General features: G+C 52.4%; 1 protein-coding gene across 1 annotated transcript; it reads left to right on the top strand.

Moving 5' to 3' along the window:
* The first annotated feature begins 13,421 nt into the window (after positions 1-13,421).
* LOC114015580 (uncharacterized) lies at positions 13,422-25,506 on the top strand. The gene is made up of 8 exons (XM_055714924.1): positions 13,422-13,568; positions 14,259-14,346; positions 15,628-15,748; positions 19,715-19,778; positions 20,038-20,064; positions 20,436-20,511; positions 20,678-20,826; positions 21,310-25,506. The coding sequence occupies exons 1-8, from the start codon at positions 13,422-13,424 to the stop codon at positions 21,316-21,318; spliced, it is 681 nt and encodes a 226-aa protein (XP_055570899.1). The 3' UTR covers positions 21,319-25,506.
* Positions 25,507-25,942: the final 436 nt, after the last annotated feature.

Raw genomic sequence — 25,942 nt, 5'->3', positions numbered from 1 at the left:
GCAGAGTGGGCGGCGTGGGGAGCCTGGTCTGCGGGGAAGGACTGACAGCAACCCCAGGTACGGGCAGCGATTGACACCGCTGAGAGCAGCAGCGACCCTCTCCTTCGGGGCACCATGGGCGGCAGGTCTCCAGAGCGGGGGAGCAGGACAGACATCCGGCTGCAGGGCAGGGGTTTGCCTGCTCATGCTGGTGAGGGAGAGAGTGGCAGCAGGATGCAAGCGACAAAATCGGCCGTGATAAGAGGCACGCAGTGCTGGGTCTCCCGGCTGCCAGGTCCTGCTGCAGGCTCCTTTCAAGAGGTCCTCTGGGAAACAGCACCTGTGGTTGCCGTCTGCTTTGCTGAGAGCGTCTGCTCCTTGGCAGGCACTCGGCACTGGAGGCACTTGGACTCCCCACCCTCCAGCCCAGCCCAGGAGAAAGGCAGCCAAGGAGAGGTGGAGAAAGGCTCCAACCCCTCTCCCAGCCGAGCAGAAGACAGCAGCAACCTCTAGGCCTGGGGGAAACCTGCATTAGGGAGGAAATAGGCATTTCCTCCTCCCCTTAAGCTTTGAGTGTTGTTCTGTAGAAGGAAGAGAGTTGCCTTATTGCCCCAGGATGGGGTAGGGGAGCCCGGAGGCAGCGGTGCCTGAGCCTGGGACAGGGTTCTCCAGCCTGGAGGCCAAAGCTGTTGGTGGGACTCTTCCCTCCAGCCTCCCGCCTGGTCTCTGCAGGGGGCAGGGGACCCGTGCTGGGGCAGCAAACACTGCTGTAAAGCCTAAAGGTGTCCCCAGGGGCTGCTCCCAGCTCTGCCTGGGAGCTGCTGCTGTCAGATTCACCCACTAGCAAGCAATTCCTGGTGCAGGAGTGACAACTGCAGGGAGGAGAACAAGTCTGGGTGCCTAATACCAAGGTCTCCAACATCAGCTGAGCAGCGTTTATTTTAATGGGTTTTTTTGTTCTCCCCAGCAGTTTCCATTGTGCCCCAAAGCCATTTTCTGTCAGAAAAGGTGCAGGCACGTGCACGAGACACGGGTGTTTCTCTGTGATGTAACTGGGAGCAAAGGCGGCTTTTCTTTTCGTTCCAGCTCGAAGGGGAGCACAGAGCGTCAGCCCCAGGGAGGCAGCCCTGCTCCCTCGTCCTGGCTGTGGGTGTGAGCCCTTGCACGCTCCACCTCTGGAGGAAAGGCACTGAAGAAGAGCAGCCTGGGAGGGGCCTCCCAGAGCTGGCTGGGGAGAGGGCTGGTCACCCCGCGGCCCATGGCGACTGCCGGGAGCAGCTCAGCGTGGCCAGTGGCCTCTGGGCACGGGCCTGCGGGCCTCCCCTGCGTTGCTGTAGGCGGGCACCGGAGCGTCCCCAGGCCTGGGCGCCCTGTGTGGGAGCCATGCCTGGGGACAAGGCCCCAGGCGGTGGCACCCAGAGCTGCTGCACGCACACAGGACTGAGCTCTGCAGAGGCTGCTGGCACCGGGGGGATGTGGGAGGTGCGGGCTCGGGCCTGCTGGGGCGTCTGTGAGGGGCAAGCAGGGGCTGCCCCACGCCGGGCACAGCCGGGCACAGCCAGTCCCCGCCAGGCTCCACAGCATCGCCAGGGCTTTGTGATGCAGGCGGCGCACCGTGCCCAGAGGTCATTGTGATGCGGGTCCCCACGGTGACCCCGCGGGTATTTAAGGAGCCAGAGCCTTGGGGTGCCCACTCCCAGGAGAGCCACTCCCTCAGGAGGCAGCATCTCCCCTGGGTGACCATGGCCGGTCGTCGGCAGGCGCTGCCAAAGATGCCCACGGATGAGGAGGCAAACGCCCCCCCCCAGCCCAACAGCAGGCTGCAAGGCCTGCAGAACCGGTGCCAGGTGAGGGACGGGGCAGGAGGGGGAGGCCGGTGGTGGGACGGGGCCACGCGGAGCTGCCTTAGTGCCAGGGCCGGGCTTGCCGCCACTGTGGGGGCCGCTGTGCCAAGGCAGCCGCCTCCAGTCCTTGACTTCTCCTCCTCCTGCCCACAGATGGGCCACAGGCAGCCGCTGGCAGCGCCGCAGGACAGCCAGGGACAGGCTTCGTCCCCCCATGGGAACAGGCTGCGACGGCTCCCCTGCCCACAGAGCTCGCAGGCCGCTGGGAGCCGACGCGCACAGGTAAGGAGCCCGAGGGAGCCCGGGACAAACGTCTTCCCGAGTCCAGGAGCTGCCGACAGGCAGGCGGGAGCTGCAGGAGGGGACAGGAGGGCCCGGTCACATAGCAAGCTGAGCCCACCTAACCGTGCCTGCAGGCTGCCCGGGCATGCTGGGGATGCTCCCAGGAGTCACTGTGGGCCATGGCCGGAGCAGTGCGCTCCCCAGCCAGCTCTGGGAGCCGAGCGGCAACTCCCTGTGGGGCCGAGCGCTGCCCTGGGGGCTGGCAGGGGAGCCGGCACAGGGGCTTTTCCAGCTGGGACACGGGGGCACGGGAGAAGGGCCACAGTCACGCAGCCTCTCTCCTCGCCTTCTCTTGCAGACGGACAGCCCGGCGTGCAGGGTGGCAATGCCCTCCATCAGGGTGAGGCGGGAGGAGACAGCCCGTCTGCCAGCAAGGCAGGCAGCAGCACCACAGAAGGTGCACGCAGCTCGGGCACCAGGAGCTGCCAGAACTTGCTGCAAGCTCCCGCCTCTGCCAGCAGCAGCCTATGCAGCTTCTGCCCAGGGCAGGGGAAAGGCCAGCAGCACTGCAACCAGCAGACTCCGACAGCTTGTCCCATCTACTTGGGGCATCCCTGGTGAGCAGGGGAAAGCCACCAGTGCACAGAGCAGGAGGCATGCCCCACACAGCCCTGCAGCCAATGCCGCAGCTGTGAAGGAGAAAAAGAGGTGCCTTTTGAGGAAGGACCCGGACAAGGTTTTCACTGGGAGCCACCGACCCAGCCAGCAGACAGCGGCACAGTGGCACCGGGAACACAGGCTGGGTGCGGCGAAGATGGCAAGATCAGAGGAGGCCCGGGTGGCCCACAGTGGCAAGGCCCCTGCAGGTCAGCACGTGCCTGATCGTCATGCACGTAAAAGCACTGGTGCTGCTGGCAGGGTTTCTGTGCCAGCTTCCCTGGGCAGGAGGGATGTGGCTTCAGGGCAGCAGGGACAAGTGGAAGAGCGCGATCTCAAAACACAGGTGACGCTCACCAAAAACAAGTGCAAAGGCAAGTCGCTGCGGGAGCACCACAAGGCTCTTCAGGAGCATGTGGCCATCCCGTCAGTGAAGACGGAGGATAAGAAAGCCCAGCACAGCAGGACAGGCAGTCATGCAAGCGCAGCGGCCCGTGTCCTCAAGAAGAACTGGGCAAGGGCAGCAAGGCCACAGAACAACCCAGGGTCCCTGCCAAAGGAGAAAGACTGGGGAGAAGACAGAGACAATGAGCTGCCCCAAGAAGAGGCTGGTCCCCAGGATGGGCCCTGCTGGGCTGAGCAGTGTGTAGGCAGAGGGGCAGCAGCAGACGCAGCTGGCAACCTACAGAGCATTTCAGCTATGCAAGGGGAACCCGTGGAAGTTGAGCCAGCAGCTGCTGCCCTGGCCACACCTTCTGAGGAAGAGGGGCACTGCGCGCATCTAACTCGCATAGGAAAAGAGGTGGCAAAGGCACAGGAATCTCCTCTCCTCAGTGAGCAGCCCACAGCAGCACAGGCAGAGAGCCAGGCGGCTGCCCCACACAGCCCCGCAGCCTACAACATGGCTCTGCAGGACACAGACCAGTGTAAAATGAGTGGGGTCCTGAACCAGGCTGTGGCTGCAATCCAGGGACTTGGTCAGCAACTGGCAGAACACTGGGACCCAGCACAAAACATGCATGTGGTGATGGCACCAAGACCACCTTCAGCAACTCAGGACAGCGAGTCTTCCTTGCCTGGAAAGCCTCCAGGAGAGCCCAGCACAGCCTCTCTCGTGCAAGAGGAATGTGAGGATGGAGAACACATGGCTTCTGCCATGTCTGGAGACCATCAAGGAGAGCCCAGCACAGCCACTCTAGTGCCAGCAGAATGTGAGGATGGAGAACACACGGCTTCTGCCATGTCTGGAGACCATCAAGGAGAGCCCAGCACAGCCACTCTAGTGCCAGCAGAATGTGAGGATGGAGAACACACGGCTTCTGCCATGTCTGGAGACCATCAAGGAGAGGCCAGCACAGCCATTTTCTCCCCAGCAGCGCACGAGGAAGATCTGGCTTCATTGCTGCCTCAGATCTCTCTGCATGATGCTGCCGCACCCCACCTTGACCCAGCAGTAGAAGATGAAACAGATGCCACGGGGACTCCCTTGTCCTGGGACTCTTGGCACCAGGTGAGCCAGGGGCGCGTGACCAGCACTGAGCACCACGAGCTACTGCCGGCAGGTGCAGTGTCCAGGCCATGTGCAGCAGGGAGATGGCTGGTGCTGTCCGTGTCAGCCCGCTGACATCCCCTCCATCCCCTGCCTGTGCTCTTGCTCTCCACGTGCATGTGGCTTCCCAGAACAGAGGTGACGCACAGCCCTCCTCTGGCTGCAGGGACCATAAACCTAACCAACCCGACACATGGCACTGCGTAGTCTACCACTAAAGCATGTCCCTAAGCCCCTGTGTTTCGCCCGGTAGCCAATAACGGGTGCTTAGATCTCCTTTGGCTGTTAATGTTTTCATAGGGGCAGCCAGGGCACTCAGCCATAGAGGAGGACAAGCGGGAAGACAACGACAATGGCAAAGAGCTGTGCCAAGGGGAAGACATCGCCATCCACAGCATCTGGGTCAACCCCTCATTCCTGGAGCTGTTCCAGGACCCCCATGGTGGTTTCCAGGAGGGGCAGCCAGCCCCTGAGCAGAGCGATAACACGTGGCCCTGCTCCAAGCCCAGGGATGAGCCCGAGGATGAGCCAGGTACATCCCCGAGTGTAGCGCTGGCCCGGCAAGGGAAGGCTTAGCCCAGCCGTCCCGGCAATGTGCACCCAGGCCAAAGCAGAAGGACTGCGTGCATGGGGGCTGGCCGTTCCCTGGCCACCACTCCCTGGGGAAAGCTCTCGGTGGCGGGGAGCAGGCAGGATCTTGCCCGGTACCTGCCCAGCCCCCTGCCTACACTTGTCTTCCTTCCACAGGCATGGCTGCCCTCCCGCATGCCCCAGCTCGACGGCGACGGCCCTCCCTCTTCCGCAGGGCACTCAGGGCTCTGCGCAAGGCTTTCTGCCCTACTTGCATCAGGCCACAGCAAGAGCAGCAGCGCCGTGCTGGCAAAGGGGTCCCCAGAGATGGCAGCTGGCCCTGATCCTGTGCGGTACCCAGAGGGTGTGGCACAGGGAGGCACGCGAGGCATGGGTGCATGGATGGTGCCCAGCACGTTCAGCTGCCATGAGGACATTGTGCTGCCAGACTCTGCTCCACCTGGACACATTCTGAGAGCAATAAAAGCTGAGCACGTTGCCCCGGTGGTTTGCCTGTGCCTGCCTGGTCCATCCTGGGAGAAAGACGTGTGCAGGCAAGGCCCATGCCGGCAGGCAGAGCTGGAGAGCCCCTGTGCTCCTTCTTCTCCATGCCAAGCAGAGCCCACGCCTTGGGCCTCTGCCCGTGCCTCTGGCGCTCCAGCTGCTGACCAGCTGGGGCCTCTGCTGCCCTTGCTCCCAGGGCCGGTTATTTGAGTCAGCCTCTGTCCTCAGGGTGTCCTGGCACTTGCTCGGGAGAGCCCTGGGCTGGTGCTGGCAGCAAGCCGGCACTCTGGCCGGAACTTGCCTCTAGCTGACTTCCAGGTGCCTCTCTGCCATTCAAACCGAGGACTTTGACCATTTCCTTTGCATCGTAAACTTGGTCTGGTTTAACTAATGCTTGCACCGCACCACCGCGCAGCACCTTGGTCTCACGAGGAACCTGCCCATGGCAGGGGGGGCGTAGGAGCACCTACCTGAGCCACTTGTTTTTAAAGCCCTCCGTTTTTAAGACCTGGTCCTGAGAGTAGCTGTTTTGGTGAGAAAAGCCAGACCTTCGGTGGTTTAGCTGTTGGCCAGACGTTTGGGGGCTCCGTCTGAGTTGGTTCTTGACATTTTGACATATTAGCAGGGCAGCAGGACCCATGCTACGAACGAAATGAGGTGCACAACAAACCTCTCAGAATAAACTGAAGTAGGTTTTTACAGACGTTTGAAACAGAAATAGGGAAGACTGGATAGGATACTTGAACATTGCTGCCTGAGGAAGCAAACCTCATAGTAAACTGTTACGTGTATGTGCATTTATGTCTTTGTCTCAGGCGTCTTTCCACTTGTGCATTTCCCTGACCTTTGGCTGTTCTTAGAAGAGAATCAGTTCTGGAGGAGAGTGCTTCCAACTTCTTTCTGTAACACTGGGACCCAGGAAGTGCCTCGGTGGCACCCCTAGCTGTGACGAGAGAAGGATTTTCCTTCCGTGGAGCCTTTCCTTCACTGTGGCTGTTTGGAACAGGAGGAGGCATGGGAGACCTTCCAGGGTGCCTGCTAGCTGAAATGATTCTAGCGTTCTGTGGGCAATATAGCCACACCTTTCTCTGTCCTCCTTTATGGAGAACATCTGGCATGAACCTTGGGTGGGTAATGGGTGTCATTTTGATTCTCTTTTGAAACGTAATTTTTCACAGTTTAAGCTCCAAAAACGCTCTAGTGATTACACGCATGCATGCAGTTGGGCATCCTTTTCCTTCCCGGAGAGAAGCCTAGAAAAACCTCAAGCAGTGTGGTGTAGCTGAGAGTTGCAACGTGTAAGAAACTAGGCAAGGAAGCTCTTTCTGACATCAAGGACCAAGCGGGGTTGACAGTTTCCCCCCTTCTGGCTTGGCACTGGAGTTTCAACCGTGGCACCGCATGCCTTGCGGCACCATTTTCTGTGTTGGCTGCCTGAGGCAATGGAACAGCCGAATTCAGAGGGATCCTGTGCCCAGGGCTATGAGGCCTCCTTGCCGGGCCTCGCGCCCCCTCTCACAGTGCAGCCAGGAGCTGCTCTCAGGTGAGCGTCCCCTGTGCCTGACGGTAGGCCTGAGGGAACAGAGTTGGCTGCTTTGGGAAGAGCCCTGTCAGAGCGGCCATGGCCCAGAGGAGGTGACTTTTTCGACGGAGGGGACCTGCAGGCTGTGCTGGGCCGTGGCGGGAGGCCCACCCGATGCCACACAAGCTGGGGCTCCCAGCAGCTGAGCCCTGGTGGCACTGGCTGTCCTGTCCTCCTCTCCCTCTGAGGGAGGGTGACCTCAAACAGCAGCAGCTGCAGAGATGCTTGGCAGAACCTGAGCGCCTTTCCCACCGCGATGGTAAAGAGCCAGCCCTGCTGGGGCCAGGGGGGGCTGTTGGGGACAGACCGTGGGGGCCGGGGGAGAGATTTCAAGGACGGACCGGGGGGTGGGGGGAAGGAGTCTCTAGCAGGCCTGGGGGGGGCGGGGTGGGGGGGATGGATTTAGTGACGGACCGAGTGCGGGTCGGGGGAGGCCTGTAGGTAGTGAGAGGGGGGTTCCAGGGAGGGTTTTAGGGGCTGCCGGGGGGCAGGGGAACGATTTTAGGGACAGAGGGGAGGGGGGGGCTGTGGGAAGGAGTGTAGGGCATGACCGGCAGGGGCTGGGGAGAAAGAGTGACGGGAGAAAGTGTGGGGTCGGGGGAAAGGAGTCTAGGAATGGCCGTGAGGGTCTGGGGGGAAGGGCTTTAGGGACAGGACGGGAGTGAGGGGAAGGATGTTAGGGCCAGGCTGGGGGCAAGTGGAATCACTGCAGGGCCCAACGGAGGGGGGTGGTTGGGGTGTTGAGGAAGGTTCTCAGGGTGGGATGGGGGGTACAGGGGGAAGGTTGTGGGGGCAAAGGAGGGGGGTGGGGGAAGGATTGTGTAGATGGACTGCTGGGGTTGGGGGCACAGGGGAAATAGTTGGGGGACAGTCCGAGAGGCACGGGGGAGGATTTTAGAAATGAGCTGCAGAACAGAATGAAGGAGGTAGCCCGCAACTCTACAAGTGCTGACCCTGAATCTTAAGAGGGGATGAGATCAATTGGCCCCTCTATTGGTGGGCCAATCCTGGGATGGTATTAGAAGAAAGATACAGAAGTTACAAGGAAGTGACTGCTCGAGGTAGGGGAAAGCTGTTGGATGTTGCTTGGATTGCAGATCGTCATAGAGGAGAGTCGAAAGGGAAGAGTAAATTGTTGCTTGTTGGCGGTATCAGAGTAAAATGGTAGGGTGAGGGCAAGGGCCTGAGGATGGGGCAGAGCCCCGAGAGGGGGACTCCGGCCCAGCCCTCGGTTGGCTGATAATCAGTGTGCAGAGTGCAAAAGGGATGGGCGTTCAGAAGAAGACCGTCTGCTTAAGGATTGGAGCCCCTCTGCCCCCTTGCTCCCAGTAAGCGAGGAATGAGGGGGAGCGGAGGAGTCTCTCCCCAGAGGAGCCTCTGGTGAAAGCGGAGCTGGGAAGTTGAAGAAGTTGAGCTTTTGGGTAGATCCTGGGGCTGCTTCCTCTGGTCAGAAGACTTTAGAGGGGAACTAAGCAGTAAGGGTATAAGCATTGCTGGTATGGCAAGGACCCATGAAACTTGGCCATTTTTGAAACCCTTAGCAATGAAGCTGGGGAAAAACAGTGGGTTCCTCATCAGTTTTTATATTAGCCAAATTTTCCAAAAGCATTGTTTGGGGAGAGATCTACTCCAAAAAATTGGAAGCAGAAATCTGATTTTAAAACGAGGAAATAGAAATCTTAATTCCAGAAACTGTTTGTGTTGAGAGGCAGCAGCTTTGTTATTACAGGCTATGCTGCCTTGAAAGGAGAAAGATACGCCCGGAGGTCAGAGATGCTGTGATTCCTATTGTACGAGCCGGAGAGGTTCCTGGAAAATCCTGTAAGGATTGACTTAAAGCCTGGATCATCCCCGCTGAGAATGAAACAGTGTCGCCTGAAGCTGGAAGCTAGGAATGGGTCGGGAGCAATAATTCAGAAATTCTTGAAGTACAACCTGTAGGTGGGGGTGTGCGTCGAAAATCCAACACCCCTGTTTTGCCAGTGAAAAAGGCCAAGGGTCAAGATTGCCGATTGGTGCAGGATTTAAGAGCAACAAATCACATACCTCAAGGTATTTATCCTGCAGTAGCACATCCATACAGATATGAAACCACCCTTACAGGGGAACAGGGATGGTGTACAGGTTTTGATGTGAAGGATGCCTTTTTCTGTGTTCCCCGGGGCACTGACAGTCAGAAGCCTTTTGCTTTTGAATGCGCAAACCCAGAAACGGGAAGGAAAATGCAATACACTTAGGGCGGTTGTACCACAAGGCTTTCAAAATATCCCGACAATCTTTGGGAATCAGTTGGCAAAGCAGTTTGACATTTGGAGAACAGAAAATGATCAGGGAAGAGTTCTGCGATCATAGGATGATATTCTGGTTGCGGCAGGGACTTGGGAGCTGTGTCTTTCCCTGACGATAAGCCTTCTAAATGTCTTGGGAATTAGTGGATATGGAATTATCGAGGAGTCACTTCCACGTTTGGGGTTTGAGGTGCTGGAAGGCCAGAGACAGTTGGGATCTACTTGCTGGCTCGCGGAGCCTCAGACTCTCAAGGAACTACGAGGATTTCTCCGGGTGGTCGGATGGGTGGCGGCTTTGGGGAGGCAATTGTGTTTTATTTGTGAAAGCTCAGTACGAGCTACTGAAAACCTCCTGCCATGGGTCTATTGGTGGGACAGAGGAGGGTAAAGCCACTTTCAAGCGTCTGAAAAAAAGTGAGCTCTGGTGGAGGCCCCCGCGTGGGGGATTACCTGATGTGACAAAGACCTGTGCACTTCTTAAGCGTGAGGGAAAAGGCATTGCCTTTGGAGTTCCGGGCACATTGTTTAGGGGCCTCAGGGGCGGGCTGTAGCTTACTCCTGCAAAGAGCTGGATGAGGTGAGCTCAGGATGGCCTGGATGCCTTAAAGCAGGAGCAGCACCTGTGCTACTGATGCAGGAGGCCCCTAAGTTTTTACCACCCGTGGTCGTCACGGCACTAGAGGAAAAAGGAGGACATTGGTTGGCCCCTAGCATAATGTTAAACTATCAAGTGTCATGTGGGGAGGGGGGTCCTCCCATTTTGGGATGGGGAGGGGTCTGTTTCTGGGGCTCCGTTTCCTTGACAGTGCAGATCTGAGGGCTGCCCTGCTGCTAAGGACTTCCATCGAGGGGGAGCTTCTGCGTGATAACTGAGAATGACCTGCTGGAGGGTCCCCTTGGGGGGATCCTGATGTCCCAGGAGTGCTCTGTGGAGGGTCCTTCTGCTTCCAAGATGTCCCTAATGTCACCAGGGTGTCCCTGGGAGGGTCCTAATGTCCCCGGGAGTGTCCCTGGTGTCCCAGGGATGTCTCCAGGGATGTCCTAGTGTTCTCAGGTGGCCCTATAGGCATTCGGGTGTCCCAGTGTGTCCTGTGGGGGTCCTGGTGTCCCAGGGGGAGTTCCTAATGCCCCTGCAGTTTCCCTGGATGCAGGTCGTGTGTTTCCAGGGGGGTCCTGAATGTCGCTGGGGTGGTCCTGGTATCCCCAGGCCATTCTAGATGTCCCAGTGGTGTGTCAGTGGGTCCTTGTGTATCACAAGGTGTCGCTGGTGGGGGTCATTAGTGTCACAGCGGTGTCCCTGGAGGCGTCCTGATGTCCCCAGTCCATTCTAGATGTCCCAGTGGTGTCTGTCAGGGGGTGCAATATGTCCTTCTGGGGGTCCTTAATGTTCTAGTGGTTAAGGTTCTAGGGGAGTCCCTGATGTCCTAATGGTGTCCCGGGGGGGATGTGTGGTGTCCTGGTGTCCCAGTGTGTCCCTGGGGCGTTGTGGGGTGTCCCTGGGGGTGGTCCTGGTGTCCCCAGGGAGGTGAGTGGGTAGGCTGTTATGTCCCGGGGCGGGGTTCCTGGGGAATTCCTAATGTCACGGGGGTGTCCCTGGAGGGGTCCTGATGTCCTAAAGGCTATTCTAATGATGTCCCAGTGGTGTCTCCCAGTACGTCCTTGTGTTGCAAGGTGTCCCTGTGGGGGTCCTTAATGTCCTTGTGGTGTCACTGGGGCAGTCGTGGTGTCCCTGATGTCCCAGGGATGTCTCCAGGTTTGTCCTTGTGTTCCCAGCATGTCCCTTGTGCGTTTCTGGTCCTGTGGGGGTCCTGGTGTCCTGGGAGGAGTCCTTAATGCCCCTACGTTGTCCCTGGGGTAGGGCTGTGTCAAAGGGGGGTCCTTAATGTCCCAGTGCTGTCCCTGGAGGGGTCCTGGTGTCCCTGGGGAAGGTGAGGGGGTGGTCCCTGATGTCCCAGGGGGCGTCCCTGGGAAATTCCTAATGTCACAGTGGTGTCCCTGGAGGGGTCCAGATATTACCAGGCCATTCTATATATCGCCGTGGTGTCTCCCCGTGTGTTCTTGTGTCCCAGTGTGTCCCGGTGGGTGTCTTTAATGTCCCAGTGACATCCCTTTGGGAGTCCTGGTGTCCCCCGGAAGTCCCTAACATCATAATATTGTCCCTGCCTGTGTCCTGGTGTCCCCAGTGTGTCCCTGGAGAGTTCCTGTTTCCCTGGGGATGTCCTCGGTGACCACAACCTCTCCTGCCTGATCTCTGCCTGCCCTCACCCTCACTGCACTCTGCGACCGAGACCTGCAGCCGCTGAAAAGCTCACCCTCACCCAGCCCGATGGCCAAGGCCGAGAAAGGTGAAGCGCTGCTGCTCCTCCCGCGGAGGATTCACAGCGGGCCTCTCTCAGGGAGTCCCTCAGCAGCTCTCCTGCTCTTGCTTCGTGGTCAACCAGGGGCGAAAGCATGCCCAGATCTAGTCTGAGAAAGCATTTGGCACGTGATAGAGTTTCGCTCTTCCCTGTGCTCAGCCTTTGTGCCGTTTTCCTGGGCAGGGGTCCTGGTCACAGGACTCGGGACCTTTGCTACGGTCCAAGAGCGATTCCCAAGAGCGATTCCAAGGTGAGGAAGAGGTGTACGCGGTTTGAAGACACATTGCTGAGTTATCTCTGCGGGAGCTCGCGTTCCTCACAGAGGTTATCCCTGGTGAGAAGGCAACTTCACATGGCTACCAGTGCAAAGTGAGAACCACAAACAGAAATCCTTCCTGGCACCTTCTCTGGTGGAGCTGTGCATGGGTGGTGCCGTGGAGCATTTTGGCTGCGGCCGAGTGCAAATGTCAGCTTTGCCCCATCTCACCCCAGAAAGTAGTTAGCACAACTGTTGTGGTGTGCTTCACATGGCTACCAGGGCAAAGTGAGAACCACAAAGAGAAGTGTCCTGGGCCTGGTTGTGGGCCACAAGTTCCTCTGGGGGGGCCCATGGTGCTCATTGGTGCCGGAGGGGGGGGGCATAGGGGCCTCTGGGGAGGCTTGGAGGGGCCATAGAGTCTTCCCTGCCCCTAGGAAGGCATAGGGGGCCTCGGGGGGCGGCACAGTTGCCTCTGGGGGGGCTTGGGAGGCATAGGGGGCTCTGGGGGGGGCACAGGGCCTCTGGGGGTTTTGGGGAGCCCATGGGGGGCCTTAGTGAGGGCGGCTGGGGGCTTCTGGGGCCTCTGGGGGGGCTCCATGAGGCTAGTTGAGGGCCTGGGGGGGGCATAAGGGCCTCTGGAGGGACTTGGCGGGCAGGTGGGGGGGTACAGGGGGCTCTGGGGGGGCAGTAGTGTTGCTGCGAAGGCGCTTAGGTCCTTTAGGTGAGCTGGGGGGTGCAGTGACTATGCAGGGGCCTTGGCAGCGGCTGGGGGGCTGGTTGGAGGGCACAAGGTCCTCTGGAGGGCTTGGGGGGCCGTCTGGGGTGGATGGGAGGCACAGGGGCCTCCTGGGGGAGCCCATGGGGGGGCCATGGGGCTGGGGGGGCCATAGGGCAGCTGTGCCCCCAGCCCGATTCCTCTATACTCCCAGTTCCTGCTGGTGGGTCCACAGAGGGCCCAGGTCGAGCCCCCTCCCCAGGTAAGGGGGGGGGCCAGGACGGTGGACACGGTAAGGGGGCCGGGGGCGGCACTGACACACACACCCCAAGCCCCCCCGGCACCGCTGTCCCGGGCGGGGGGGGGGGGGGCGCGCGAGCGATCCCCCAGCAGCAAACAGCCCGGGGGGGCTGCCCCCACCCCCCTGGAGCAGGCAACTGGTGAGGGGGCGGGGGGGACAGGATGGGGGCTATAGGGGTTAGGAGGGGCTATAGGGGCTATGAGGGAGCAAACCGGGGCTGTAAAGGCTGAGGGGGCAGGGGGGGCGGGGGTGCACGGGGGCGCGGGGGGGGCAGGTGGTCGGAGGAGGCAGGGGGGCGGGGGACACGGGGGGGGGGCAGGTGGGCGGTGCGGGGGGGGGCGCACGGAGTGAGCGGGGGGGGCTCTCCGGGCAGGCACAGATTTGGGGGGGAGGGGGGGGTGGGGGGGTGGGCAGAGGGGGGCCGGCGGGGAGGGGGCTGGAGGGGCAAGACCGGGGCTATAAGGGGGGGAGGGGGGGGAGGGGGCGGAGGGCGGCAGGGGGCCACAGGGGCAACCCCCCCCGGGGGCCGTGGGCATGCCCGTGGCCGGCGGCGGGCCCGGCCCGGCCCCGGAAGGCGGGTTTAATTTCCGGCCACGCGGCGCCCCGGAGCGGCTGAGGCGGTGCGGGGCTTCCCCGGGAGCCTGGAAGGCTTTCGGGCCGGGCCGTGCGGCGGCGCGCTGGGTGAGGCGGGCGGGCCCGGGCCTCCCCCGTCGGGCAGCGGCCGGCCGGGGGGGGACGTGGTGCCGGCGGCGGGCGGGCTGAGGCGGGAGGACGGCCCGGACCGGCGGGGCTGCCGGCGGGTTCTCGTCTCCCCGGCGGTGGCGGTGCTCAGCGGGCTGCTCACGGTGCCGCCTGTTTTTTTTCTCGGAGCTGCGCCGCTACCTCAGCGAGGAGGCGAGGAGCGGCGGCGGGGCCCGGGCGGGGGGTCGGCCCGCGGCGCCCTGCCGCCCCCCCGCGCCTCCGGGTGCCCGGGCAGCCGCCGCAGCTCTGCGCGGGGCTTTGTCTTTTCCCCCAGCCGCCGGCCGGGGCCGTGGCAGCGGGCTGGGGCCGCAGAGGCCGCATCGGGGCCTGCGGTAACGCTGTCGCAGGGGGGCGGCTTAGGAGCCTCTTCAGCCCCTGCGAGCGGGCAAGGGAAGGAAAAGAAAGCCGGCGGCGGGATCCCCACCCCTTTCCCCCCACCGATTGATGTCTTTCTTTATAAAAGTATTACAAACGGGGAAGGTGTGGGAGGCAGCAGCTCAGGTGTCTCGCTGATCCTGTCTTGACAGTCAGCTCCTGGGCCAGAGCAGCCGAGGGGAAGAGGCCTTGGATTTGCTTCCCAGTGAAACGGCTCTCTTTTTTTTTTTTTTTTTTTTTTTTCTTTGTACCTAGGTTCATCCGGAATTGTACGTTGACAAATCAAGGGGAGATAAACTGAAGATCAATCTAGATGTTACTTTTCCACATATGCCTTGTGCTTGTGAGTCGAACTGCTGACTGTGGAGGGATAACTTTTGCACTTGCCGAGGGCCCAGAAGTTTCCATCTGCCCGCTGCTTCCAAGTGCTGCGCTGCTGCTTGGGCAACAGCCGGGGAGGAATTGGTGGTGCCTCGTGGTTACGCAGCCAGGCCTGCTGGGCGCTTAAACCAGCGCGTCCAGTCGGGCAGTATTATTTTTTCTACATTGTAAATGAGCCTGAGGCATAAACCCGCTTACATTTCTGTACGGCAGTGTACTTGGTCAGGGAGCTCAGTCGCGCTGACAGAGCTGGCACAGAGTTCCCTTGGGACTCCAGACTTGACTGTCTTGTTGAAAGGCTCGAGAGCCTGCTTTGGAAGTCACTTGGCAAGGCACAGCTTTGCCGTGATTTTGGTACTTGAATTCTGACTGTAATGTCAATGCCATGTGTTAGCCTTTCTCCAGAAGTTATAAAAGCAGAATGAGCGTTAAGAATCTGATTACCTTTTAACTAAATTCAAAACAAAGTTGCGGGATGAAGTGAATGGAAGTCCTTCAAGTCTGACTGGGTATTACTGCTATGCATGTTATCCGCCTGTCTACCGATCGTTCCTGCCTCTTGTTCAGTTGTGGTAATTCCTTTGGGTAATGCGTTGGGCTCTAGATGTAGTGAATCTTGACTTCCTCCTGACCCCCCGAGGTGTTACCGGTCTTTGCCTTCCTTAATTTTAAAACGGTGTGGGAAGGCTAGAGAGACTGGAAGCCTCGGCTGTTGTGTGTGGAGAAGCTGTCGGCCTTCTAAGAGAGCATGTAGCCAGCAAGCGCATCGTGGTGCTTCGGTACCGAGCTGATACCACAGGCCTCAATCTTTTTGTGAAAAGAGATCACAAGGAAATGTGCTGATGTTGAAGGGGGAGAGGTGGCGGGGGAAGAGGTAGGAGGGCAGCTTTCAACCAATTTTAGGCTTAACTCCTGTGTTCCTGAAAATGGTTCTGGGCTTTGAGGGGTTTGCTTTTGGCTTTTTGCCTTAAGCGCGTCTACCTTTCAGGGGTAACGCTTTCTTGGAAGTTGGAAACGGTCCTTCTGGGACACCAAACCAAACCCTGTACCTGGGAGGGCCATTTAGCATGCTGCATTGTGCGTTTTATTCCGTCGGTCACTTGACCCTAGCCGTACACGCTCTCCCAGTTTGGCACATTCTTACCCTGCTGGCTGAAAGATTCTGTCTTTTCACTTCCTCAGCTTGTCACAGGCCATAACACTTGTGTGTTCATAGACCGCTTTCCTTGCTTACTGCTTTCAGATTTGAGCATCGATGCCATGGATGTGGCAGGAGAGCAGCAGCTGGACGTAGAGCATAATCTGTTTAAACAACGCTTGGATAAGGCTGGCAATCGGTGTGACTCCAGAGGCCGACAGACATGGTAAGATGCTATTCTGCCATTTGTGGATGGATGCTCTCATAGCCTTTCCATCGCCGTATGCCTGCTATGAGGTTCATGGGAACAAGTGATGGCTGAATTCACAGCGTTTTAAACGCCACAAACTCTTGAAGAGTTTATAGGACACAAATCTATTACACTGGCAGATCAGACAAGCTCCTCTGTGTGGTGTGTGTGTGTGTGTGTGTGTGTATATATTATACTCGGTACTTTTGCGAGGCAAGTCTCTGCCTGGTCCCTCTGAAATTGGGACAAGGACTCATTGATGCATTTCAGGAGCAAAGCTGCTGAGTGAACGGGCTTTTCCTACTAGGAATCAAGCAGCTGGTCTGGCAAAACTTGACTTTGGTTGCATCTTTAAATCCTGGTAGGCTGGCAGATGGGACGAGCTGGTTAGAGGAAAGAGCCTCTCTCCAGGGAAGGCTCCGCTGACTTGACCCTTAAGCCTAAGCTATCATCTTACTGCGTTTATTTTGCGGTGTGTCAATGCCATACCTGATAAATATATTTCAGTTGATATATCAATAAGTTACAAGTTGGAGTAAGTGGTCCTTGGCTACATAAAGCTCTACTCTGCATTTTTTACATGTTATGACTTACTGTTGTACTTCAGTACAAACCGGGAACGATTCTGGTAGTGTTGCAGTCAAACAGTAATGCTGTCCTGACTTTGCAGTCTGCGTGTCTTCAGAACCTTTGGTCACTGCAGAGTATGAGCAAATGCCTCTTGCTTGCTTGCAGCTGGTACGTGGGATAACACTGCCAGTCCTGATGTGAGAGGAGAGTTCTGGGAACAGAGCGTGTGTTGGGATGTGAAGTCAGTACCATCAGATCTGGATTTTCCAACACCTGTACAAGATGTCTGAGAGGTCCCAGACCACTGAATTTGCCAGAGGGGCTAGCAGGTCCATTGAGCCTTGCGTCTTAATTCTGATTTCCTGAGCTGTGGCTTGGTTGGAGTGTCAAGATGGTGAGTGGGAAACACTTCAGATCTCTTTCATCAAGATGAGCTAAGTGTTGTCTTCTAGCTCCTACGGTACTGGCTTGAGTAGTGTTCCCAGTTGTCAGTACTGCATGTTGTACCTGCGTGAGCACCTGATCTTCTGTGTCTGCCCACCAGTGCTGAAATATCTCTTCCTAGGCAATCCGTTCCTAACACAGCCTCTCCCTCCACTCTCACCCACATATACATTTTTGGTCAGGCATCCCAGGGTGGAGAAACTGTCGTCTGTTAACCAGACTCGTAACTCCTTTGCTGAAGTGCCCTCGTGTGTTCCATCCTTTGATGCTCCACTACTCTACCAAGGAAAGTGCAGGCTTCTTTCAGACCTTGTTCCCGGCTTCTCCCAAGGTGTGTGCCACGTTGTCACGTGAAGCGGGGGGGAGGCAGCAGCAGTATGCAATCCTCTCAACCCAAGGTGTTTGATCTGTCTGTTAGCACCCCAGGAAAGCAGAGACCCTTGTTCCCGACCAGTCTGTCAGCATCCCAGTACAGGGGACCCTTCACTGAAAAGTCCCACTGGATCGAAGGGCAATTCGACTGACTTGTTCAGGGTGGCACACTAGCAGCATTAGGGGGACCCCTCAGCAGGTCTCCCACTTTGTTTGAATGTGTTACCCGCTGCCGGCAACTGCCAGCGCCCACAAAGGACTCACACCAACAGTTCACGGAATAACACTCTTTATTAATAGGAAATCGTGACAAATTAAGGTTCGTGATTGCCAGTGATAGGGACTGTCTGCAAAAACAAAGCTTTGAATTATATACAACTAAACTACATACAACTAAATTATAATCGCTAATAACAGCTAGCATGAGTTAGTTATTTAACATGCATAAAACAAAGTTCTTACCCGATAGGTGTCCCTACGGGGGAGAAGACAGGTTCAGCCCATCGACGGATCCCAGAAGTTCTGATGGAGTCTTCCCTAATTTCTCCCTTCATCTGTCCACTTCTTATACTTCATAGTACATTGCATATTCATTTTCATACACAGGGTTAGTTACAAGTTTCTGGCTTCTAGTACAAATTAGTACGTATCCCCAGATAACACTGCTGAAGTTCTACGCATGCTCCTCAGGCGGGGTTTTGCCCTCCTTTGGTGGGGCTGTTTGAGTTGGAGGTTGTGATCTCCCGCTAAGAATAAGGCAATTATCTTTGTCTTATTTTCAACTAATTTTCTGTTGATGTCAGTGGATTGCAACACCTTATCATCCCGTTTCCTCTCGTAGCCAGAACTTTCCTCACTTGAAGGTTTCTTTCTGCGTAACTTAGGTAACAGCATTGTTTTCACTACCTGTTCTTTGTTTCTCATCCTCCCCAAGGCTGACTACCTTGGTGAGAAGTCCCTGCATAACAACTGTAGAGAGTGAGTCAGCTTGACCTAGCTTTGTGAACACTGAATCAGAGTTGGGTAATCGAGGAGTTTAGACAATCCCCCCCCCCCCCCCCCCCCCCCCCTTTGGACTTATTTCAGTCCAGGACCAGTCCATTTCCATCACATTTAGGCAGAGCTTGAGTGACTTTAGTCATGCATATTGTTGTTACTAACTGGTGTTGTGTGCCCAGTGAGGTGTAGTAGTACCTTGGAGGCAGGCAGCTTTGAGGTGGAGGTGTGTGTTAGTATTACAATGCGATGATTTCAGCTGAGGAAAGTAATTTCACCATAATGGTTGGCTCAGCCACAGACATCTCCTGGATTCTTCATGTGACAACTGGTGTGCAGCTTATCAGCTGTGTGGTGCCATCTGGTTCCCTTTCCTGCAGGGAGCACGACAGCCTGGCCGTGGTGTCTCCACTCCGCACCGTCCTCCGTCACCACTATCGGCATGCGCTGAGCTGCCAGGAGGTGTTGCTTAGGGCACTGTGGTGATACGGATTCTGTGCATGCCAGCCATCCTGAAGGCCATAGCTGTATTTTACCCTAAAAAAGCTTTCCGTAATGCTACGCTTCTGTTAGGACACAATTTTGTCGAATTCCCCCCCCCTCAAGGTGATTTTCCCACACACCTGCAGGCAGCAGGACTAATGTCATCTCCTTTTGCCTGCTTGGGCTTGGACTAAAATCCCTTCCCTGACTATTCTTTAGCTCTTCCAGCCTTTGAGCCTTCCCTTGGGCCTGGTTGATAGCCCTTTGCCATTTCACCCTGTTCACAGCCAGCGTGAGTCTAGGTACTGAATATCTCAAAGAATTTCAGTTACACGATAAACCTGCTTTTTTGTAAATTAATTTTAGCATTTTAATTGCTTTCAAAGGGAGCTTTGTGGAATCCTGTCCACATGGTGACCTAGCATAAGCAATGATGGAAAGATGCATCAGATGTGACCTCTGTGTCAGCTCAGTGTGCCTCAGACTGCATTTGGCACTCCGTGGCATGCTGCGCAGCTCCAGAAATTCATGCTAGGGAAAAAATGGGCAAAAATAAGTCACATAGAAACATGAGTTAGGAAGAAATGCTATAAATTAGGTATTTGTGTTGATTTGAGACAGTTGATCTTGCTTGTGGATCTTTGGGGTGTGAACTTGATGCTGAATGGCTCGTTTTTCATTTGACATGCATTGAATTATTTTAAAAGAGATAGAAGAGAAGCTTATGAAATAGAATAGGTTATTGAGCCTTCCTAAAATGCTCACAACAATTATGTATAAAGCCAAAGTGAAGGATGATGGAATAAAATTCTGTGCTTTATAAGTAAATGCAGTACAGTTAAACCTGATCCCCGGGCAGGGTCCTAGTTATTTCTGTTCTTAAAATCCAAAAGAAGTTTAGGAAGTCTTAGAGGTTAGTATTGTGGGAAATAAATGGCTCTTCCACAAAAAATTCCACGTAAGCAAGGCTCTTTGAACAATTCTTTTTGAAATCTGTTCTAACTACAGCCAGTTAGCAGTTTAATGTTGAAATGTATACTTGCTCTCCTATAAAGCAGTATTTCATTTGCATTTCAGTGCTGTGAGTCTTGACAAATTTGGGAAGAGCCCAAGGGAAATTTTTCATCCTGAGATACAAAAGGTAGGAGGTGACTTCTTTTTTTGTTTGTTTGGTTGTGGCTTTTTATTATTTTCTGGAAAAATAAGTTGTTACATATAAATGCTAGTGGTTTGTTTCTTTCGGTAGCAGGATAATAATGAGGAGCAGGGTTACAGTTACAAAATAAGCTGTCTTTATCAGTTGAACTGGCTACTTTGAAATTAAACAAATACATGAATACGTTACACGGGGGGTTGTGCTGTCTTCAGTACCAGTGTGCTAAAGATACTGTTTTTTACAGGATTTATTGGCTCTTGAAGAGCAAGAGGTAAATGTAAACTTTTCACTCCTAGCACTTACTTAGTGTCTTATAACAACTTAGATATCAATTGCTTATTGCAGTAAAAAAAAGTGGTATTTCTGTGCAAATATGAGATCAAAAATCATTTTAAGCACCGGCATAATATATCGTATTAATGGATGAGCAACTTAGTAATATCATAAAATTCATAATCTGTGATCAAAAGTGAATTATTAGGTATCTGCTACTTGAGCATGCAATGGAGCTGGTATGAAGTGTATATTCCCGTGTGTAGGACGTATACAAAAGATGTATAAAAAAGTCCTTGGAGGAAACATTATTTTAGGTCTTTTGTTTGATTGTCTGTTTATCCTATAATATTTGGTTTTATTTCTCAGGGACCTGTGAATTTTAAATTTGGAGTCCTTTATGCTAAGGATGGGCAGCTTACAGATGATGAAATGTTCAGCGATGGTGAGTTTTTCACCTTTTTCTCGGCTGACGGTTGCATAAAATATTGAGCTTCACTGTGAGTACAAACATTCACTGTCGTGACCCTCTTAGAATTCATCTTAGGAGCCTTGAAGATTTGTATATAAATCAAATTGTTACACTGAATAAACTGTTTCTTTTTCTCTAGTGTGCGTTCCCACAATTAAGTGGTGTGGAGCTGAAGGGGACTACAATGTAATGGTGATGGAGCCGTTTGGACCGAGTCTTGAAGATCTCTTCAGTTTTTGTTCAAGGAAATTTAGTCTCGAAACAGTCCTATTACTTGCTGACCAAATGGTAGGAACCTGCTTTGTTGATCTTGACGGTGCAGTATGTTGGAATATTCAGATTCCTTGAGAGATCAGAACCAAATACGTTGCTTCTGTAATTTAGAGGTGAATAGGCCTGTATCATTAAAGACTCAAAATTGGTTTTGTTTCTCTTAAATACAAAGCGCCCCATCTAAAGTGATTACAAAGTCTTGATTTTTAAAAAGCAGACTTGCACTGTTTGCAAACCATTTGTTGCACTGCTCAAAGACAAAAGAAATTCGCCCGAGAAAGTTTTGGGAAACAAACATAAAATAGACACGGGGAAAGAGCTGGAGAGGTTTATGTATTGTCTATCGAATTATATTCTCTTTAATGCCCTTACATTTTACAATAAAAAGTTTCATTACCTCTTTTATCATTAAGACAACGTTGCTAGTGTTTTTATAAGGAAAAAAGTGTATGCCTAGTCTCTCTCGAGTGATTTTTTTTTTTTTTCCTCTTTATCTAGATTAGTTGAATTGAATATGTTCACTCTGAGAACTTCATCCACCGAGATGTGAAGCCAGACAACTTCTTAATGGGCCTTGGGAAGAAAGGCAATCTTGTCTACATAATAGACTCTGGTTTAGCAAAGAAGTATCGAGACTCTCAAACTCACCAACATATTCCATATCGTGAAAATAAAAACTCAACAGGAACTGACTGTTATGCATCCATCAACACTCATCTTGGAATCGGCAAGCTGGAGAAAGCAATACATAGAAACTTTAAAAGTGTTGATGCACATAATTTTAGCACAAGTAGATGTTGCTTTAATGAGGCATAGAGTATGATCCTTATTTATGGCACTTAACAGTGCAGTGTGCTTGGCCTCTTATCTCTTGATTGGGTGGGAATTGGTCAGATTGTAATTCTCAGGAATTAGCACGTTTTTTTAATAATTGCAAGGGTGATAGGCTTTTTCTTGTACTGGATGAGTTTATCATGGGCATAGTAACTCTCAGCTTTCTCTTGTTTTTCAAAGGGTTTTTATGATGGTCTTGTTGCACAGTCTTTTGTTTTTCCAGTACTCCTAATGAGTCCACTTTTTTATACTGTTGCAGAGCAATCTCGCAGGGATGACTTGGAGTCCTTGGGCTATGTACTGATGTATTTTAACCTGGGCTCCCTCCCCTGGCAGGGACTGAAAGCAGCAACAAAGAGGCAGAAATAGGAACGTATCAGTGAAAAGAAAATGTTTACACCCGTTGAGGTTTTGTGTAAAAGGATATTCTTGTAAGTTACTTTTCCGCGGCACTAGGCTTACGTGTTCATGGTTTAGTGGGATTTCTTTTTGCTTTACACTGAATTCTACCAGTCTTTTTACTTGTCCCTCTCTTTTTTCCTTTTTTTTTTTTCTAAATTCCCCCAACCCCGCCCATGGTTGGGCGTGTCTGTGATAAAGATACTGTGCTTTGAAGACTGGGATCTTTCTGTTGATAGACCATTTCTAATTATCCTTTGTCTTAACTATTAGTAAACAATCATTGAGGTGCCCTCAATTCAAAGGGTAGCTTAGTACATCTGATTTGCACTGTGTTGTGTGTGCATGTGTTGGTGTTGGCTGGATAACTCTTGACGGCAAACAGCATTTTGAGAAACTACCCATTTCTTCATATGGGTGGGTACTGTTTCTTGAATTAATTAGATTGCACAGTCAGATGCACATATTGCAGTTGTTTCACTTGAGAATTGTCGTTCCAGGTTCATGTAGTTTGGCCTGCTGATGGTCAGCATCTGTGAGAGGTGTAAGAAACCCTCCTATATCCTAGCATCGTGCTTCAAAGCTTTTCTGTTTCTCAGTTTGGTATTCACGCCACAGTAATAATGAGGTGGTTTTGAGCCCTGCAAAATGGTACTTAAATCGATTTTAAAACTTGTTAATGTTAGCTGCCATCGGGGAATATTGTTGATCTTTCACAAAGAGTGCTGTCTCTATTCTGTCCACGCTCTTGGCTTCAGCAGCTAGGTATGACAATGGGAACTATAGTTTCTGTCATGGTTGTGTGAAAACTTACTGTCTTCGATGTGTTTTAACTGTCCCTTCATAGGTGTTCCTTTACATTCATTAACTGTGTTTTTTCTCTGGGGTTAACAGGCAGGAAAGACTAATCAACTTTTCTTGTGCTCTTCGTTAGAATTTCTTTCTTAACATAAATTACTAATATATAATTTCAGCCAGAAAGACTTGAGCTTGTTAGAGAAAATATGCTTTTCACTTTCCCAGTTCTTGCTTACTCCATAGCAGGTGAGATGCCTCAAATTGTTACAAGTTTTCATAGCTTGTGCTCTTACTGTGTTCATAATGTTAAAGTAATTCTTCCATAATCAAAACGCATCCTTAGATGTTAACCAGGTTACCAATTAAAGTCATGGTTTTCCCATTATTTTTATACCTTGTTCTTAGTCAGGAAAACTTCAAGTATCCAGGTCACATGGCAAGGTTACTAAGGAGAATTTTGATTTGCTAAGTGTAAGACTATAGAAAATCATTCATACCGCTTCTTACCAGGAGAACAGTAAAGAACAGCAGCTGTTTGTCCATACCCATTCCAAGTGTGTTAGTTTCCTTGGTAAGTCTTAAGTAAATGTGCTGCTGCTGTTCCTGTTTCAGGAAGTGCTTAGACCATACTCCTGGTAGAAAGCAAAGTTTGCTATGCAGATCTACTGATGTCTTATGTTAAGGACTACGGTTTTTATTTATAACTTGATAAATCAGTTTTGTTATTTTATTTGGATGCCTTCGTTTGCTAAGGCAGTGCTGCATCTGCGATCCCCACCTTTCGTCGTCTAGAGGAAGGGCTACTGCCTGTTGAACTCTGGGCAATGGAGATCTGCAGAAGTTACTCAAATAATGAAAGCTGCTTACTTCTAGGTAGAGTTCTTAAAGATGACTCTGCATTTTTATCTTTTTTTTAAAAATGAGTTCTGATTAGTTCGGTCTGAAACTGAAAACTAAGGCTGGGAATGTAGCTAATATGAATGAAAATTCTCTTACGGAAAATACATTTCTCCCAGAGAAATTTAATACTCTTAGAAAAATGGTAATTGGTAAGGATAGCAAAGTGTCACGTATATTCCCTACCTCCAAGGTATTGTCCACACAGTACCTAAATTTTTCTCATTAGAAAGGCTAGTGCTTTGTAACACTAAGTAATGAGGGTTTATTGGAGTAACAGCTAGCACGTCTACAAAATGGTTCATGAGACTTCAGTGTTTATAAGGAAATTATGTAAATTCAATGTCACACATTATTCGGTAGTTCTCCTGATTATGTGGAAGCGAATGCAACAGCTACAAACCTGCAAGTTGTGAGATGTTTGACAGTGATAAACGTTAGTGAGAGTTGAGCAGTCAGGTAAAGCCTATTCATATAAAATGGGCGTTACTGCAGTACTCCAAAACCCGATTAGGATGATGAAGTGGAGCCCATTGTCTCGTATGTGGGAACTGTATCTGTGGTAAGCAATGGTTGAGGAGGCTTTAGGTGTAATGGTGGAGGGGTTGGTGTGATGTCATAATGAAAGGGAGTAACTTCATCCTTGAATCTATGTGTGGTATAGTAATGAACAGAAATTGAGACATTATTTCATGTCATTAATGAGACAGATGCTGGAATATTATGCTTAGTTCAGTTCTCAGAATCTTAAGTTCTTGGAAAACTGTATGTAACACAGAGAAGAGGCATAAAAGTTGAGCTTGGGAAAACAGGTACAATGTAAGAGTTTCAAATCTCCGTCTTTCAGTTTGTCTGAAAGGTAAGAGATCATCTTAAGTTAGTTGGTGTAGTATTTTATAAATTGATTTTAACAGGAACTGACATTTATGCAAAAGACATATGTGAAGAACCTATTGCTTAACACTAAAACCATTCACATTTAAAAAAAAGTGAAACTGAGGTCTAAGTGAAGGCAGTTAGCCACTGGAACAACTTCTAAAAAAGTAGAACATCTGTCCCCTTTGCTTTTGCATCAAAACTGGATTCATTTCTAGGTGGTGTATTCAGGTCTAAATTAAGCCTAAGTTACAGGTCTCTGAACTACAGCGCAGAGAAACCCTCCATAGACAGCATTCTCAAATGAGAAATAAATGCACATATGACATTAGGCATTATATGTTGGTGATGTGGTAATGCGATGGCTGTTTAACAATGATCCTTCCTCATCAGGAGAAACAGCATTTCTCTTGTTTGGAGATGCACAGCTTTGAAGTCGACCCATTTCTTCAGCCAGCTTACATTTTTCTGGACTCTTCAACTTCAGCTATGGCAATTAATCTAAAAAGTAAGCATCATATCTTTCCCTTTTCACATACGCAAATACAATTTTTAAAAAACACTGAAACAACCAAAGCAAAGCGAAGCCAGATACCGTTAATGATATTCACAGAGGAGGAATGTATCACTTAGTCCTCAGAGCAGACTTCAGGGGACAGAAACAGCAAACAATCGTTACCAGTATTTATCCTAGCTAGTGCTAGCCAAGTGGGAACGCCACATTCTGTAAGAGTATTTGGTGATACCAAGGGTCTGCTAAATGGCATTTTTGCTTCCTCCTTTCATCCAATTCAGTCACCATAATTCAGAAAAACCTGCTCAGCTGTTTTTCTTTCTCAGCATTTGTTATTATTGATTCCATTCCTATAATAAACTGTGCAGTCTGTTAGATAGATTGGCTGCAGTACCCAATTTTTTGTCGCCAGGTGGCAGCAGCGCCCCACCAGCCCTGTGCTGAGCACTGGCCGGGCGAGCACTGGGCCGGGTCTCAGCCCAGTTTACACCACCGGGCCCCGGGAGTGCTCGCTGCGGCTGCGGGGTGCCCTTCCCCCTGCCCTTTGCCCACTCGCAGCCCGGGCATTCACACTTATTGCCTCCGTATGCAAAAGCATCTACGTGCCTCAAGCATTTCAGTCCTTTGCGTATGATGCGCTGTGTTTTGCTGTGGGAAATAGGGGTGCATTTGCTCTGTTTGCATTTGGAAGCATCTGTTGGTAACAGCAAATTTAAATATATATTTTTTTAAATAGAGATTTTGCAGGAGTGCACTTTTTGAGTAGGACAAAGCGAGTGGTGTGAATGTGGCTTAGGAAAAGCTCAACAAGGT

Source organism: Falco cherrug, chromosome 6 (assembly GCF_023634085.1).
Source record: "Falco cherrug isolate bFalChe1 chromosome 6, bFalChe1.pri, whole genome shotgun sequence".
NCBI lineage: Eukaryota > Metazoa > Chordata > Aves > Falconiformes > Falconidae > Falco > Falco cherrug.
The sequence above is the reverse complement of the archived record's forward strand: the minus strand, read 5'-3'. Positions and strand labels throughout refer to the sequence as shown.

Bases quoted from the DNA above. Each gene is read 5' to 3' on its own strand.
- LOC114015580 (XM_055714924.1), top strand. From the start codon at position 13,422: ATGCCCGTGGCCGGCGGCGGGCCCGGCCCGGCCCCGGAAGGCGGGTTT. The intron at 13,569-14,258 runs GTGAGGCGGGCG...CTTTGTACCTAG, and splicing joins GCCGTGCGGCGGCGCGCTGG to GTTCATCCGGAATTGTACGT. The intron at 14,347-15,627 runs GTGAGTCGAACT...TACTGCTTTCAG, and splicing joins TCCACATATGCCTTGTGCTT to ATTTGAGCATCGATGCCATG.